Source organism: Trachypithecus francoisi, unplaced genomic scaffold (genome assembly GCF_009764315.1).
Source record: "Trachypithecus francoisi isolate TF-2019V2 unplaced genomic scaffold, Tfra_2.0 Lachesis_group6, whole genome shotgun sequence".
Classification (NCBI taxonomy): Eukaryota; Metazoa; Chordata; class Mammalia; order Primates; family Cercopithecidae; genus Trachypithecus; species Trachypithecus francoisi.
In genome coordinates this window covers 65,321,626-65,340,426 of record NW_022681471.1, presented here as the reverse complement: position 1 = coordinate 65,340,426, position 18,801 = coordinate 65,321,626, and the positions used below count along the sequence as shown (strand labels likewise).

At 39.9% G+C, this 18,801-nt stretch overlaps 1 protein-coding gene across 1 annotated transcript in view; it reads left to right on the top strand.

Moving 5' to 3' along the window:
* Positions 1-18,579, top strand: part of ATP7A (ATPase copper transporting alpha) — a 162,475-nt gene extending 143,896 nt beyond the window's left edge. The window contains 6 exon segments of the mRNA XM_033202080.1: positions 4,412-4,558; positions 6,266-6,408; positions 8,251-8,454; positions 8,975-9,092; positions 17,131-17,233; positions 17,960-18,579. Of these exon segments, the coding sequence (XP_033057971.1) occupies positions 4,412-4,558; positions 6,266-6,408; positions 8,251-8,454; positions 8,975-9,092; positions 17,131-17,233; positions 17,960-18,236 (992 nt within the window). The 3' untranslated portion in view covers positions 18,237-18,579.
* The last annotated feature ends 222 nt before the right edge of the window (positions 18,580-18,801 follow it).

The following is an 18,801-nucleotide window of genomic DNA, read 5'->3' as shown; positions in this document are numbered from 1 at the left end:
TCCTTTCCCATCTATATTCCCATATAGATTCTGTCTTTTTCTTTTATATCAAATTTCTAGAAAGGGTAATCTAGGTTTGTTGAATTCACTTACTCCACAGTCAGCTCAGTTCATTGCAGTCTGGCTTCTCCCCCATCCATACTACTGAATCCATTCTTTCTAAGTTAACTGATGACTGTTGACCTCAGTGCTCTCTCCAGTGGTCACTTTTCAGTCCTCATCCTGCACGACCTCATTAAGATATTTGACAATGTTGACCATTCCTTCCTTCCTAAGGGATGATTCCTGCTTTGTTTAGATTTTCCTCTCACCTCCCTGGCTGTTCCTTTTTTTTTTTTTTTTCCGAAAAGGGGTCTTGCTCTGTCACCCAGGCTGGAGTGCAGTGGTGCGATCTCAGCTCACTGCAACCTCTGCCTCCTGGGTTCAAGCAGTTCTCCTGCTTCAGCCCCCAAGAAGCTAGGATTACAAGTGCGTGCCGCCACGCCTGGCTAATTTTTTGTATTTTTAGTAGAGATGGGGTTTCACCATGTTAGCCAGGCTGGTCTCAAACTCCTGACCTCAAGTGATCCACCCACCTCAGCCTCTCAAAGTGCTAGGATTACAGGTGTAAGCCACTGCACCCCTGGCTGTTCCTTTTAATTATCCTTTGGTTCTTCATTTCTCTTGCTTTCAAATGTAGAATATGTCGTCAGGGTTTTGTTCTTTGTCTTTTTCTCATTTTATAATACATACTTTCTCTGTACAATCTTATTCATGCTCATCACTTATTCTACCACCCACAGACTTCCACTATCACTCCAAAATCCATATCTTTAGCCAAGTCCTGTTTCCTTGGCTCCATGCTGATCTATCTATCTGCCCCCAAAACATGATCTACCCAACTAAGTGTTCCAATACCTCCCTCCCCATTCGTGCCTGAGTGATTTTGCTAGCATGCAAATCTAGTCATATCACTTTCTGATCATACCTTTTATTACAGTGGTTTATAAGCTGTTTTTGAGCCATAGACCTTTGGAGGAATATGATGAAAGCTATGGGCCCACCCCTCAGAAAATTTTTGTTTCAAGAGATGCACATGTATCCTGAAACCCATCCACGGGTCTCTGTTAAGGATCCCAGCTTGAATGGTTCTCTCTTTCCTACTGGACAAAGTCCAGTCTCTCTGTACTTTGTTTAAGATCTGTTCCCCATGATATGTCTCCTGCCTCCCTACATCACTCATCTTGTCTTTTTCCACTACTGCATATGTACTTCATGTTCCATCCCTACCTAACTACTTACAGTTCTTCCTTACGGTATGTCATTTCCTGCTTATTAGATCATTTCATTTACCATTTTCTCTGTGTAATGTTCTTGTTCACAAATGGAATCTACCTCGTGAACTTATGCTTATCTTTCAAGACCCAGTTTATGTCTCTCTCTTCAGTGACACCTTCATTGACTGACATGTATTGGCAGACATATTTGCTCTTCTTCCTGAATCATAACTGTACTTAATCTCTGTTATTGTATTAGGACAGTGTATGATAATTATTTATTTACCTGCCTATTTCTACTAGTCTGTGACTTCTTTATTATTTGTCTATGAACTTCTAGTATCAAGCACACTGACAAATAGGAAATTCATTTGACAGCTTTTATTGAGCACCTACTGTGTGTCATGCACTGTTCAAGGCACTAAAGAATCAGCAGTAAACAAGATAAACTAAGTTCTTATTTCATGGAGCTTACATTCTTGGTGGAAGAACACAAGAGAGTAAGCAAATAAATAAGAAAATATAATAAGTCCTATGGAGATAGTGCTATGGAGATAGTGCTATGGAGAAAAATTAAGTGGGGCAAGGGGTATAGGGGTGCTGGGAGTAGTGGTTCTGCTTCATATAGAGTGATCAGGGTAGGCCTCACTGAGAAGGTAGTGTTTGAACGAAGATCTGAGGGGATGAGAGAAAAAGCTATGTGGATTTCTGTGGCAAGAACATTCCAGGCAGGAGAAATAGTAAGTACCAAAGCCTTTAGTCAGGAGTGTGCTTGACTTGTTTGAGGAATAGAAAGGAGAACACTGTGACAAGTGCAGAGTAAATGGGTGGGCAAGGGGTATAAGACAAGGTCATAGAGGTGGTTTGGGACTAGATATGTAAGGACAAAACCAATCTGACAGTTTTGAGTAGAAGAAGGACAAAATCAATCTGACTTAACATTTTAAAAGTAAACCAGGTGCAGTGACTCATGCCTGTAATCCTGGCACTTTGGGAGGCTGAGGCGGGTGGATCACTTGAGGTCAGGAGTTCGAGACCAACCTGGCCAACATGGTGAAACCCCATGTCTACTAAAAATATAAAAATTAGTCAGGCATGGTAGCAGGCACCTGTAATCCCAGCTACTCAGGAGGCTGAGGCAGGAGAGAATCTTGTGGGGATGGGGGGCAAGGGCAGAAGCAGGGAGATGAGTTGGTGGACGTTGTCATAATCGAGGTGAAACATAATGGTAGCTTGGACCAGTATAGTAGAGGTTGTAAGAAATGGTAGAATTCTAGATGTGTCTTAAAAGGAGAGCCACAGATTTTTCTCATGGGTTGGATATATATGGTGTATGAGAGAAACAGGAGTCAGGAATTACGCCAAGGTTTGTGGCCTAAGCAGAAGGATGGAGTTATCATTTAAATAAGATGGGGGATCCCATAGGAGGGACAGTATTGGGAAAAAGATCTGGAGTTCAGTTTTGTACATGTTAAGTTTGAGTACCTATTAGAGATATCCCAAGTGGAGATACCATATAAATGGAAATACCAAGTAAGTAGTTGGCTACATAAGTTTGGAGTTCCAGGAAACAGACTGGATCAGAGAGATAGATTTGGGAGTCCTCTGCTTAGGTGTCTAGGAAAATAGCCACTAACTACATGTGACTCTTTAAATTAGTTAATTTACATTTAATTTAATTTAAAATTCATATTTCAGTCATACTAGCCCCATTTCAGTGCTCAATAGCCACATCTCTGTGTTGGTGGCTATTGTATTAAACATAGCAGATACAGAACATTTCTAATATCACAGAAAGTTCTCTTGGACTGCAGTGGTGTAGATGGTATTTAAAGCCATGAGACTGGATTAGAACCCCAAGGTGTGAGAGTAGATAAAGGGAAAGAGTTAAGTACTGAATCCTGCAGCACTATAAATTAAGAAGTTAGTGAGATGAGGAGGGATGGGCAAAGAAGGCCAAGAAGTGGCCAATGAGGAGGTAACCCCTAAGAATGTAGTATCCTAGAAGCCAAATGAAGAAAGTATTTCCAGGAGGGAGTGAACAGCTGTGTTAAATTCTGCTAATAGGACAAGTAAGATGAAGACTGAGAATTAAAGTAAAGATCACTGGCTGTAATAATTCACTGGAGTACTTGAGTCAAAAGCATAAAGCTTTTGACTACCCCAATAAATGGAGTAGATTCACAAGAGAATGGGAAGATATTTATTGGAGACAGCCAATAGAGATACTTTTGGGAAGTTTTGCTATGTACAGAAGCAGATAAATGTGGTAGCTACAGAGGTGGGTGAGATCAAGAGAGGTTTTTTTGTTTGTTTGTTTGTTTTCTTGTTTTTTTAAAGATAGGACAGTGTACAGCAGAGAAAAGTTGTGTAGGAGTGGACAGGGAGAATTGTTGGAGAGGTGTTCTAGAATAGGCAAAGGAGGTGGGTGTCTAGTGCACAAGTAGAAAGGTTGGCCTTAAATTAGGAGCAGAATCAGTTTATAATAACAGAAGGGAAGCTAGACACACAGACACAGGAGGCACAGGTAGTTGAGTGAATGTGTCAATGAGAGCTGTGGAAGTTCTTTTCTGATTGCTTCTATTTTCTTTCTGAAGTAGAAAACAGAGTCATCATCTGGTATTAGGATGGGGCAGGAGAAGTTGGAGATTTGAAGGGAGATGAGAAGGTATGAAATAGCCATCTAGAAGAAATGGAGAATGAATGGACTAGGGAAATATAGTCAAGTTGCCAGATAGCACTAAGGGCCCACTTAAAGAAAATGAGATGTCAGCATGATTATACATGTTCATCTAGCCACATTCAGCTCCTGGTGCACAGTATTTTTAAATTTGATTGAATTGTTGTGGAAGGTCGAAGGGAAAGCCTCACCAGAAAGTAATATTTGAACTGGCTCTTGAAGAATGTGATGGAGTTTGCTGTCTGGAGAGGAGGGATAAGGACATTTCAGATGAAGGCAGCAATGTGTGCAAAGGCCCAGAGACATGGAAGAGCAGAGTATGTTCTCAGAAAATTTGAACATCACTGTTGGAGGCTGTGTTCAAGGAACAATACAATGTAGTGACTGTGCAAGATTAGACAGGAAGAACTTGCTTCATGGGTTTTTATAAAGATTAATTGAACTTACTAAATGTTATTTCTGTGTCTACTTTCAGATGCTCTTAATGCTCAACAGTATAAAGTCCTCATTGGGAACCGGGAGTGGATGATTAGAAATGGTCTTGTCATTAATAACGATGTAGATGATTTCATGACTGAACATGAGAAAAAAGGTCGGACTGCTGTATTAGTAGCAGTTGATGGTAAGGTTTTCCATAAGTATGCTATAACTCAATGTTATGATTTGTTATTGTTTTATTAATTTATATATTTTCGAGAGACCTCTGAACTATGAGGTTATTCAAAAGCGTCTTGAATGCAAAGTGAAAATGTCAACAATACATGATTATTACTGATTAATTTAAAATTATCTCGCATTTACCTGCCTTTGTTACTTTCTTCCCTAGCCTATATTTTAAATAAAGGCAATCAAGGATTTTTTAAAACCTAAAAATAACAACAGTAAAATAATAGCAAAGTAAAATAATATTCATAATCCCATCATCCTAATACAATGTCAGGTTTTTTGTTTGTTTGTTTCTTTGGTTTGGTTTGTTTGTTTGTTTTTGAGACGGAGTTTCGCTCTTGTTGCCCAGGCTGGATTGCAATAGTGCGATCTCGGCTCACTGCAACCTCCACCTCCTGGGTTCAAGTGATTCTCCTGCCTCAGCCTCCTGAGTAGCTGGGATTACAGGCGCATGCCGCCATGCCCTGCTAATTGTTTGTATTTTTAGTGGACACGGGGTTTCACCATGTTAGCCAGGCTGGTCTTGAACTCCTGACCTCAGGTGATCCGCCCACCTTGGCCTCCCAAAGTGCTGGGATTACAGGCGTGAGCCACCACGCCCGGCACACAATGTCAGTTTTAATTTTGTATATTCCATTCCTAGTTGTCTTGAAATGTGTATGTGTCCAACATGGCACATGTATACATATGTAACAAACTTGCACGTTGTGCACATGTACCCTAGAACTTAAAGTATAATAATAATAATAACAAATAAAATTTTAAAAAAAGAAAGAAATGTGTGTGTGTTTGCAGAATTACAGTATTAGTATATATACCATTTTTTATTGGCTAGATTTTATTATAAGTAAATTTTACCTCAATAAAGTTAAAATCACTTGTACACATACAATTTTATTATGCTTTATTTTACTTAATGCTTTCTAATGTTGCTATATAATTTTACTGTAACACTACATAATTTATCAATCTTACACACTATAATCATTCCCCTCTTGTTGGAAATTTAGACTATTCCTTCACTATTGTAAGGGACGCTACAATAAATATCTTTGAGGTTGTATGTGCTTTATTTTGTTCAATTATTTCTTAGGGTAAATTTCTATTTGAGATTAATTCCACTCAATGTTTATGTTCCTAAGTATGAAGGATGGCCTTTTTAGGTCTGGGAAGAAGAGAATACCATTTTACTTTTGTAATAGAATAAAATAATAAATTTATGGTAATATTTTCCCACTATAAAGTACCCATTTTGTCTCTCTCTGCCCACCCTTTACCTTAAAAAGAAAAAAAGTATTAGTCTTCAGTTTCATTTGCCTTTACATTAGATAAAGTGTTTGAGGCTATTGGCAAATACCTTTCTAAGGAACAAAAAGGGTCTTCTAATATCCAGTAAGGTCTCTCTTTATATTTTCCTATGATTACTTTATTAGTAACCCCTACCTCACTCTGAAATTTTCATAACCAAATGTGGAGACTTGTTACAGAGTTTGTAGTATTGTAGTATAAATCTGTGTGGGCTCAGAGATATTTTAAGTTAAGCCATGCCCCCCTGAACAACTTTACTTAAGAAAATTCATTTCATTCTGAAATTTCAAGTCAAAATGTTATTCTGCTTTCACCATATTCCAAGTTCTCTTATTTTGTGCTGCCCCTGTATTAGATGAGCTATGTGGCTTGATAGCCATTGCAGACACAGTGAAGCCGGAAGCAGAACTGGCTGTCCATATTCTGAAATCTATGGGCTTAGAAGTAGTTCTGATGACTGGAGACAACAGTAAAACAGCTAGATCTATTGCTTCTCAGGTAATTGATAGGGGTATGTGATAACTTCTAATTATTGATATACATTTTATGTCTTGCCTTCAAATGCTAAGAAATTTACATTACCTACTATTTTCATTATCACTGAGTTGTCCTATCTAGTTCCTTCAAGAAAATTTACCATGCTTTGCTGGAAGGACTTTGGGCTTTGTGTGTTGCTGTTATAAGTAAAAAGGTATTTGCTTAGTTCGTGGGATGCTTGCGTGACACTGTACATCAGTTTCTGTTGATGCGTCCTTTGAAATGTTGCTCATATTCTTTACCAGTGCTGCCAACCTAAGCTGGGCTCTCCTGATCTCATGGCTGAAACACGGCAATAGCTCCACACACATCCTTCTCTAGTCCATCCTAAACACTACCAATGGAACTATTTTCCTAATGCGCCACTTTGACATACCATTTTTCTGCTTCTGACTCCCACATTTGCCTTACCTCTAAAATTTTTCAATCTTTTTAACTTTGGAATGCCCTCTCCACTCTTCTAATAAATAATGCAAGTAATCTTTTAATACATTCTTTTTTTTTTTTCTTGAGACAGAGTTTCACTCTCGTTGCCCAGGCTAAAGTGCAATGGCATAATCTCGGCTCACCGCAACCTCTGCCTCCTGGGTTCAAGCGATTCTCTTGCCTCAGCCTCTCGAGTAGCTAGGATTACATGCATGTACCACCATGCCTGGCTAATTTTGTATTTTTAGTAGAGACAGTGTTTCTCCATGTTGGTCAAGCTGGTCGTGAACTTCCGACCTCAGGTGATCTGCCTTCTTGGCCTCCCAAAGTGTGGGGATTATAGGTGTGAGCCACCACACCCATCCTATTAACACCTTCTTATGTAAAAATACAGAAGGATATAAAGTAAAAATGTTGTCCTCTTTTCCCCATGCTCCCCGTCCAGTCCTACTGCCCCCCACACTGCCACTTTTTCATATGCATATCTGTGCATCTACAGAGTACATCTACAGTATAATTCTGGTCTTTTCAACATCAGTTAGATCATTTTGAACAGATTATTCAGTAGTTTTCTTTTTTTATATAACAATATACTTTGGAGCTTCATCCATATCTGAACATAAAAAGTTATTTTGGCTGGGTGCGTTGGTTCACACCTGTAATCCCAGCACTTTGGGAGGCTGAAGCCGGCAGATACATGAGGTCGGGAGTTTGAGACCAGCCTGGCCAACATGGTAGGACCTTGTCTCTACTAAAAATACAAAAATTAGGTGGGTGTGGTGGCACATGCCTGTAATCCCAGCTACTCAGGAGGCTGAGGCAGGAGAATCGCTTGAACTCAGGAGGCGGAGGTTGCAGTCAGCTGAGATCGCACCATTGCACTTTAGCCTGGGTGACAGAGCAAGACTCTCTCTCAAAAAAAAAAAAAAAAAGTTACTTTATTCTTTCTATACTGAATTCCATGGTATAGATGTATCATAATTTAGTTAACCATTTCCCTAATGATGGACATTTCGGTGGTTTTGAAAATTTTCTTTTTGCAAACAAGGCAATAATGGACATCTTTGGACATGTATCTTTCTGTACATGTACAAGTTTGTCCAAAATAGAGTTAGACGTGGAATTGCTAGACCAAATGATGCTCACATTTTGATAGATGCTGCCAGATGCCCTCCAAAAAGAGTCACCATTTACACACCAGCCACCGGTGTATAAAAGAGCTCATTTATCCACATCCTTGCTATCACTAGATATTATCAGTCTTTTAAAATGTGGACATCTTGTGGGTGAAAACTGATGGCTTGTTATTGCTCAGTTATGTTTCAGGTACTCATTATTATTTTTTGAAATGAATTTGAGTTTATTTTTATCACATAGGTTGGCATTACTAAGGTGTTTGCTGAAGTTCTACCTTCTCACAAGGTTGCTAAAGTGAAGCAACTTCAAGAGGAGGGGAAACGGGTAGCAATGGTGGGAGATGGAATCAATGACTCCCCAGCTCTGGCAATGGCTAATGTGGGAATTGCCATTGGCACAGGCACAGATGTAGCCATTGAAGCAGCTGATGTGGTTTTGATAAGGGTAAGTGCCATTGCTTGACCTTTGAAGAGTATGAGACTGCCCTTCATGGTCAATGATAGTGTCATAAAGTATATTGAGCACAACAATTCTGTCTTAAGTTCCATGCTATCGGCCATTAAGAGTTTGAGAATATGAGTGGGATTATGGGAAGTCATGCTAATTTACCCCCTGACTTTCTCAACAGTGCTAATAAGCAAGTGAAAATTATAGGTTTCTAAAGTGAAGAAGATTTAAGAGGATTGGAATAAAATGATCTTCAACAAATAGTTGCTGAGATTATTTTAAGTAGATTTAATCCTTGTACCAGCATACACCCCTAAAAGTGTTTTTAGAACCTGAGGAAATTTTTTGAAAAACACCTTCGGAAGCTGAGTCCAAGTTTTAGCATTATCTGAGATTTGTAGTTAATTCACATATTACCCTAAGGTAGACATAATCTTCAATATATACAATATCAAATGTAAAAGTTACTGGTTAAGTTAGAGTCTCTTACTAATATCACAAATATTTCTGTTCCCAGAATGATCTTCTGGATGTAGTGGCAAGTATTGACTTATCAAGAAAGACAGTCAAGAGGATTCGGATAAATTTTGTCTTTGCTCTAATTTATAATCTGGTTGGAATTCCCATAGCTGCTGGTATGTGACTCTTAACTAGTATTGCTTTTTCCACTAAAGTCATTAGAGACTAACATATTGGAAGCCTGTCTTCTTACTATTAGTTTGAGCTTAGTTTTTTTTTTTTATTTTTTTTTTTATTTATTTATTTATTTATTATTATTTTTTTATTTTTTATTATACTTAAGTTATAGGGTACATGTGCATGACGTTTATATCATGTATAACTCCCCAATGCAATCCCTCCCTCCTCCCCCCTCCCCATGATAGGCCCCAGTGTGTGATGTTCCCCTTCCCGAGTCCAAGTGATCTCATTGTTCAGTTCCACCTATGAGTGAGAACATGCGATGTTTGGTTTTCTCTTCTTGTGATAGTTGCTAAGAATGATGGATTCCAGCTGCATCCATGTCCCTACAAAGGACGCAAACTCATCCTTTTTGATGGCTGCATAGTATTCCATGGTGTATATGTGCCACATTTTCTTAATCCAGTCTGTCACAGATGGACATTTGGGTTGATTCCAAGTCTTTGCTATTGTGAATAGTGCCGCAATAAACATACGTGTGCATGTGTCTTTGTAGTAGAGTAATTTATAATCCTTTGGGTATATACCCAGTAGTGGGATGGCTGGGTCATATGGTACATCTAGTTCTAGATCCTTGAGGAATCGCCATACTGTTTTCCATAATGGTTGAACTAGTTTACAATCCCACCAACAGTGTAAAAGTGTTTCTATTTCTCCACATCCTCTCCAACACCTGTTGTTTCCTGACTTCTAATGATTGCCATTCTAACTGGTGTGAGATGGTATCTCATTGTGTTTTAATTTGCATTTCTCTGATGGCGAGTGATGATGAGCATTTTTTCATGTGTCTGTTGGCTGTATGGATGTCTTCTTTTGAGAAATGTCTGTTCATATCCTTTCCCCACTTTTTGATGGGGTGTTTGTTTTTTCTTGTATATTTGTTTGAGTTCTTTGTAGATCTGGATATTAGCCCTTTGTCAGATGAGTAGGTTGCAAAAATTTTCTCCCATTCTGTAGGTTGCCTGTTCACTCTGATGGTAGTTTCTTTTGCTGTGCAAAAGCTCTTTAGTTTAATTAGATCCCATGTGTCAATTTTGCTTTTGCTGCCGTTGCTTTTGGTGTTTTAGACATGAAGTCCTTGCCCATGCCTATGTCCTGAATGGTACTACCTAGATTTTCTTCTAGGGTTTTTATGGTATTAGGTCTAACATTTAAGTCTCTGATCCATCTTGAATTATTTTCGTATAAGGGGTAAGGAAAGGATCCAGTTTCAGCTTTCTACTTATGGCTAGCCAATTTTCCCAGCACCATTTATTAAATAGGAATCCTTTCCCATTTCTTGTTTTTGTCAGGTTTGTCAAAGATCAGATGGCTGTAGATGTGTGGTATTATTTCTGAGGACTCTGTTCTGTTCCATTGGTCTATATCTCTGTTGTGGTACCAGTACCATGCGTTTGGTTACTGTAGCCTTGTAGTATAGTTTGAAGTCAGGTAGCGTGACGCCTCCAGCTTTGTCCTTTTGACTTAGGATTGTCTTGGCAATGCGGGCTCTTTTGGTTCCATATGAACTTTAAGCCATTTTTCCAATTCTGTGAAGAAAGTCATTGGTAGCTTGATGGGGATGGCATTGAATCTATAAATAACCTGGGCAGTATGGCCATTTTCACGATATTGATTCTCCTATCCATGAGCATGGTATGTTCTTCCATTTGTTTGTGTCCTCTTTGATTTCACTGAGCAGTGGTTTGTAGTTCTCCTTGAAGAGGTCCTTTACATCCCTGTAAGCTGGATTCCTAGGTATTTTATTCTCTTTGAAGCAATTGTGAATGGAAGTTCATTCCTGATTTGGCTCTCTGCTTGTCTGTTACTGGTGTATAAGAATGCTTGTGATTTTTGCACATTAATTTTGTATCCTGAGACTTGCTGAAGTTGCTTATCAGCTGAAGGAGATTTTGGGCTGAGACAATGGGGTTTTCTAAATATACAATCATGTCATCTGCAAACAGGGACAATTTGACTTCTTCTTTTCCTAACTGGATACCCTTGATTTCTTTCTCTTGCCTGATTGCCCTAGCCAGAACTTCCAACACGATGTTGAATAGGAGTGGTGAGAGAGGGCATCCCTGTCTTGTGCCAGTTTTCAAAGGGAATTTTCCACTTTTTGCCCATTCAGTATGATATTAGCTGTGGGTTTGTCATAAATAGCTCTTATTATTTTGAGGTACGTTCCAGCAATACCGAATTTATTGAGCGTTTTTAGCATAAAGGGCTGTTGAATTTTGTCAAAGCCTTTTCTGCATCTATTGAGATAATCATGTGGTTCTTGTCTTTGGTTCTGTTTATGCTGGATTACGTTTATTGATTGCGAATGTTGAACCAGCCTTGCATCCCAGGGATGAAGCCCACTTGATCATGGTGGATAAGCTTTTTGATGTGCTGCTGAATCCGGTTTGCCAGTATTTTATTGAGAATTTTTGCATCGATGTTCATCAGGGATATTGGCCTAAAATTCTTTTTTTTGTTGTGTCTCTGCCAGGCTTTGGTATCAGATGATGTTGGCCTCATAAAAAGAGTTAGGGAGGATTCCTCTTTTTCTATTGATTGAAATAGTTTCAGAAGGAATGGTACCAGCTCCTCCTTGTACCTCTGGTAGAATTCAGCTGTGAATCCATCTGGTCCTGGACTTTTTTTGGTGGGTAGGCTATTAATTGTTGCCTCAATTTCAGAGCTGCTATTGGTCTATTCAGGGATTCAACTTCTTCCTGGTTTAGTCTTGGGAGAGTGTAAGTGTCCAGGAAATTATCCATTTCTTCTAGATTTTCTAGTGATTTGTGTAGAGGCATATAGTATTCTCTGATGGTTGTTTGTATTCTGTGGGGTCGGTGGTGATATCCCCTTTATCATTTTTTATTGCGGACTATTTGATTCCTCTCTCTTTTCTTCTTTATTAGTCTTGCTAGCGGTCTGTCAATTTTGTTGATCTTTTCAAAAAACCAACTCCTGGATTCATTGATTTTTTGGAGGGTTTTTTGTGTCTCTATCTCCTTCAGTTCTGCTCTGATCTTAGTTATTTCTTGCCTTCTGCTAGCTTTTGAATGTGTTTGCTCTTGCCTCTCTAGTTCTTTTAATTGTGATGTTAGAGTGTCCATTTTAGATCTCTCCTGCTTTCTCTTGTGGGCATTTAGTGCTATAAATTTCCCTCTACACACTGCTTTAAATGTGTCCCAGAGATTCTGGTATGTTGTATCTTTGTTCTCATTGGTTTCAAAGAACATCTTTATTTCTGCTTTCATTTCGTTATGTACCCAGTAGTCATTCAGGAGCAGGGTGTTCAGTTTCCATGTAGTTGAGCGGTTTTGATTGAGTTTCTTAGTCCTGAGTTCTAGTTTGATTGCACTGTGGTCTGAGAGACAGTTTGTTATAATTTCTGTTCTTGTACATTTGCTGAGGAGTGCTTTACTTCCAATTATGTGGTCAATTTTGGAATAAGTGCGATGTGGTGCTGAGAAGAATGTATATTCTGTGATTTGGGGTGGAGAGTTCTATAGATGTCTATTAGGTCCGCTTGGTGCAGAGATGAGTTCAATTCCTGGATATCCTTGTTAACTTTCTGTCTCGTTGATCTGTCTAATGTTGACAGTGGAGTGTTGAAGTCTCCCATTATTATTGTATGGGAGTCTAAGTCTCTTTGTAGGTCTCTAAGGACTTGCTTTATGAATCTGGGTGCTCCTGTATTGGGTGCATAGATATTTAGGAGAGTTAGCTCTTCCTGTTGAATTGATCCCTTTACCATTATGTAATGGCCTTCTTTGTCTTTTTGATCTTTGATGGTTTAAAGTCTGTTTTATCAGAGACTAGGATTGCAACCCCTGCTTTTTTTTGTTCTCCATTTGCTTGGTAGATCTTCTCCATCCCTTTATTTTGAGCCTATGTATGTCTCTGCATGTGAGATGGGTCTCCTGAATACAGCAGAATGATGGGTCTTGACTCTTTATCCAGTTTGCCAGTCTGTGTCTTTTAACTGGAGCATTTAGTCCATTGACATTTAAGGTTAATATTGTTATGTGTGAACTTGATCCTGTCATTATGATATTAACTGGTTATTTTGCTCGTTAGTTGATGCAATTTCTTCCTAGCCTCGATGTTCTTTACATTTTGGCATTTTTGCAATGGCTGGTACGGTTGTTCCTTTCCATGTTAAGGGCTTCCTTCAGGGTCTCTTGTAAGGCAGGCCTGGTGGTGACAAAATCTCTAAGCATTTGCTTATCTGTAAAGGATTTTATTTCTCCTTCACTGATGAAGCTTAGTTTGCTGGATATGAAATTCTGGGTTGAAAATTTTTCTTTAAGAACCTTGAATATTGGCCCCCACTCTCTTCTGGCTTGTAGAGTTTCTGCCGAGAGGTCTGCTGTTAGTCTGATGGGCTTCCCTTGTGGGTAACCCGACCTTTCTCTGGCTGCCCTTAAGATTTTTCTTCATTTCAACTTTGGTGAATCTGGCAATTATGTGTCTTGGAGTTGCTCTTCTGGAGGAGTATCTTTGTGGCGTTCTCCGTATTTCCTGAATTTGAATGTGGCCTGCCCTACTAGGTTGGGGAAGTTCTCCTGGATGATATCCTGAAGAGTGTTTTCCAACTTGGTTCCATTTTCCCCCTCACTTTCAGGCACCCCAATCAGACGTAGATTTGGTCTTTTTACATAATCCCATACTTCTTGCAGGCTTTGTTCATTTCTTTTTCTTCTTTTTTCTTTTGTTTCTCTTCTCGCTTCATTTCATTCATTTGATCCTCAATCGCTGATACTCTTTCTTCCATTTGATCGAGTCGGTTACTGAAGCTTGTGCATTTGTCACGTATTTCTCGTGTCATGGTTTTCATCTCTGTAATTTCGTTTATGATCTTCTCTGCATTAATTAGTCTAGCTGTCAATTCTTCCACTTTTTTTCAAGATTTTTAGTTTCTTTGCGCTGGGTACGTAATTCCTCCTTTAGCTCTGAGAAGTTTGATGGACTGAAGCTTCTTCTCTCATCTCGTCAAAGTCATTCTCTGACCAGCTTTGATCCGTTGCTGGCGATGGGCTGCGCTCCTTTGCAGGGGGAGATGTGCTCTTATTTTTTGAATTTCCAGCTTTTCTGCCCTGCTTCTTCCCCATCTTGTGGTTTTATCTGTCTCTGGTCTTTGATGATGGTGACGTACTGAGGGGTTTGGTAGAGATGTCCTTCCTGTTTGATAGTTTTCCGTCTGACAGTCAGAAGGACTGTCTGTTGGTCTGTTGGAGATTGTTTGAGGTCCACTCCAGACCCTGTTTTCCTGGGTGTCAGCAGCAGAGGTTGCCGAAGATAGAATATTGCTGAACAGCGAGTGTACCTGTCTGATTCTTTCTTTGGTAGTTCCTCTCAGGGGTGACTCCACCCTGTGAGGTGTGGGGTGTCAGACTGCCCCTAGTGGGGGATGTCTCCCAGCTAGGCTACTCAGGGGTCAGGGACCCACCTGAGCAGGCAGTCTGTCCGTTCTCAGATCTCAACCTCTGCGTTAGGAGATCCACAGCTCTCCCCAAAGCTGTCAGACAGAGTCATTCGCGTCTGCAACGCCCCGCTCTTTCCCCTAATGGACTGCAGCTGTGCGCTGTCCGCAGAGGTAGAGTCTACAGAGACAGGCAGGCTTCCTTGAGCTGCTGTGAGCTCCACCCAGTTCGAGCTTCCCAGCGGCTTTGTTTACCTACTTAAGCCTCAGCAATGGCGGGTGCCCCTCCCCCAGCCTCGCTGCTGCTGGGTATAGATCGCGGCAGACGGCTGTGTTAGCAGTGAGGGAGGCTCCGTGGGCGTGGGACCTCCCAGCCAGGTATGGGAAATATTCTCCTGGTGTGCCTGTTTCCTTAAAGCGCAGTATTGGGGTGGGAGTTACCCGATTTTCCAGGTTTTGTGTGTCTCAGTTCCCCTGGCTAGGAAAACAGATTTCCTTCCCCCTTGCGCTTCCAGGTGAGGCGATGCCTCGCCCTGCTTCAGCTCAGGCTGGTCAGGCTGCAGCAGCTGACCAGCACCGATTGTCCGGCACTCCCTAGAGAGATGACCCCAGTACCTCAGTTGAAAATGCAGAAATCACCGGTCTTCTGTGTCGCTCGCGCTGGGAGTTGGAGACTGGAGCTGTTCCTATTCGGCCATCTTGCTCCGCCCCCTTGAGCTTAGTTTTTGTTTCTAGCCTACTGGTATGGTGAGAGGTAATGTTAAAATCAATCATTTTAATTTTCAGTAATGTTTCTTATAGCTTAAGAATATATAAGCATTTATTTTTTTTTTTTCCCTCCAAGTTTGTTTTTTTTTTTTTTTTTTGAGACAGAGTCTCACTCTGCTGCCCAGGCTGGAGTGCAGTGGTACAATCTCGGCTCACTGCAACCTCCACCTCCTGGGTTCAAGCAGTTCTCCTGCCTCAGCCTCCTGAGTAACTGGGACTATAGGTGCCCGCCACAATACCCTACTAATTTTTGTATTTTTAGTATAGACGGGGTTTCACTATGTTGGCCAGGCTGGTCTCCAACTCCTGACCTCAGGTAATCCACCTGCCTCAGCCTCCCGAAGTGTTGGGATTACAGGTGTGAGCCACCGCTCCCAGCCTTCAACTTTGTATTTTGAAAAACTTCAAACTTCATACCTGTAATCCCAGCACTTTGGAGGCCGAGATGGGTGGATCACCTGAGGTTGGGAGTTCGAGACCAGCTGACCAACATGGAGAAACCCCATTTCTACTAAAAATACAAAATTAGCCAGGCATGGTGGCACATGTGTGTTATCTCAGCTACTTGGAAGGCTGAGGCAGTAGAATCGCTTGAACCCAGGAGGCGGAGGTTGTGGTGAGCCAAGATTGTGCCATTGCACTTCAGCCTGGGCAGCAAGAGCGAAACTCTGTCTCAAAAAAAAAAAAAATTCAAACCTTCGAAAACATTGAAAAAAATGGTACAATGAAAATCTGTATGCCTTTCGCCTAAACTCACCAACTGATAGTATTTTGCCACATTGCTTCATCTCTTTCTCCACATATTTGCACAGAGATATGTATTTGTTTGCTTATTAATTAATTTTTTTCTAAACAGATTTACCTTAATCTGACTACCCAAACACAAACACTGTTAGCAAGATTAATTCATGGAGCAAATGATTTTTAAAGAATTATACAAGTATATTTTCCTCTAGTCTTTTTTTTATTCTGCATCAGTTTTTGTCTTGTTACATAGTGGTGATTGTAGCACACAGAGAATTTTCTGCTCTTCATGTAATATTCTATTATAGTCAGGTGGTATTTTTTTGGTTGAGAGACCAGATGAGAGAGAGAGAGTGGAGTTAGTAATGATGACATAAAAGAAATAATTATCGTTTTCTTCTTGTTCTCTCTGGTTTGAGGGCCAAGGAAAGACATGAAATGACATGAGAACAATTACAAAACTGTTTATCAGCAAGGACACACAAATACTGAGAGAACAAAGAGCAAAAGAGCAGTCTAAGTCCAGTAAGATTAATTCATGGAGCAAGTAATTTTTAAATAATTATACAAGTAATACATGATCACCATAGAAAAAGTAGAAAAATATAGAGAAGCACATTAAAAGTTAAAAGTATAAGTCTATTTCATCCTCATGATATGAGCAAACATTCTTATGTCTGTCAAAACCAAGTGTGGATGAGTTTGTAGAACATGAACTCCCATACGCTATTGGTTGGATTATGAATCACTACAACCACTTTGGAGAACAACTGAGGAGTATCCACGTAAAGTTGAAGATGTGCCCATGTTATGACCCAGTAGTTTCACCCCTAGGTATACACCTTACAGAAACTCTTAGACATGGGCACGTGGAGACATGTACAAGAATGTTAACTGCAACACTCTATTAGTGAAAAAACGGCAACAACAAAAATCTCCACCACCAAGAGGATACATGCTGAAGAAATATCAAATAAAGAAATGATTTGTATATATGTTAGAAACACATTGATAATCTGTTTAGTATTATCTACTCTAACTAATCTATACTTGTTTCTTAGGAGTTTTTATGCCCATTGGTTTGGTTTTGCAGCCCTGGATGGGATCTGCGGCAATGGCTGCTTCATCTGTTTCTGTAGTACTTTCTTCTCTCTTCCTTAAACTGTAAGTATGATAGCTTGCTCACATTTGTATTTTGTATTCCTTTTATCATCCAGTCATTCTTGGTAGGTTTTATTCTTGTATTGATCAATGATAAGCCCAAACCATTCTTAATGAGAATTATTATTAGCGGCCAGGCATGGTGGCTCACACCTGTAATCCCAGCATTTTGGGAGGCCGAGGTGGGCAGATCACCTGAGGTCAGTAATTTGAGACCAGCCTGGCCAATATGGTGAAACCCTGTCTCTACTAAAAATACAAAAATTAGCTGGGCATGGTGTGGTGGTGGACGCCTGTAATCCCAGCGACTCGGGAGGCTGAGGCAGGAGAATCACTTGAACCTGAGAGGTGGAGGTGGAGGTTGCAGTGAGCTGAGATTGTGCCACTTGCACTCCAGCATAGGCAACAGAGCGAGATTCTGTCTCAAAAAAAATACATTATTATTAGGTAACAGTAATAATTAGCTATGTAATTGTTACCTCATGTACTTTATGCATAGCAACCACAAGCACTGAGTGGGATAAAATATAGTACACTAACTCTGATAAGTAGGATTTCTGATGATGTGACTCCACACAATTCATTTCAACTATTTTCCTACCAGTGATCAATTGTATACATTTCATACCAAAACCAAGTGTGGATGAGCAAATCTTTCTTTTGTGCATGTAGCAAGCGTCTCATTTACTTTTGGTTATTTCAAACTAACGTAATTTTGCATGTGTCCAGTTACAGGAAACCAACTTATGAGAATTATGAACTGCCTGCCCGGAGCCAGATAGCACAGAAGAGTCCTTCAGAAATCAGCGTTCATGTTGGAATAGATGATACTTCAAGGAATTCTCCTAAACTGGGTTTGCTGGACCGGATTGTTAATTATAGCAGAGCCTCTATAAACTCACTACTGTCTGATAAACGCTCCCTAAACAGCGTTGTTACCAGTGAACCTGACAAGCACTCACTCCTGGTGGGAGACTTCAGGGAAGATGATGACACTGCATTATAAAAGGCCATGGAGAGTGCTGCCAGTTTAACTTGTCATGCACTGACACAGCATTCATGATGTTACCTTCACTTTTCAAATATTGTAGAAGGATTTTATGTTGGTCTCATGCTCTTATTTAGGGATTCTATTTGAGTTGAGTTTATCTATTGGCAAAAATATCTTTTTCAAGGTATCAGCTCTGAACCTAGCTTTATTTAAACTTGAATTTCCAGTATATTTTTGTTTTCACTAACAACCGATAAGGTAGAGCAGTGAGGTTTATAAGCCCTACAATTAGAGATTGCTGAACTGCTGCTAAAGTAATATATTTTTTTATTTGACCAAAAAAAAAAAAATGGCCCAAGAAGATGATAATGAAAAATTTGAAGGTTTGAGAGCATGAAGATATTCATGCTTTTGAATTCAAGATATTGAAGATACTCTCCAGCCTGTATCCCTGCCCCATTGGGGAGTAATGACTTTTAAAGCACTGTGTATAAAACATCTAGTTTTAGAAGGAAACAGTTGAAGCTGTTTAAAAATAGATGTGCCTTATTTATTGCAGGCTTTCTTTCCCCCATTCTCC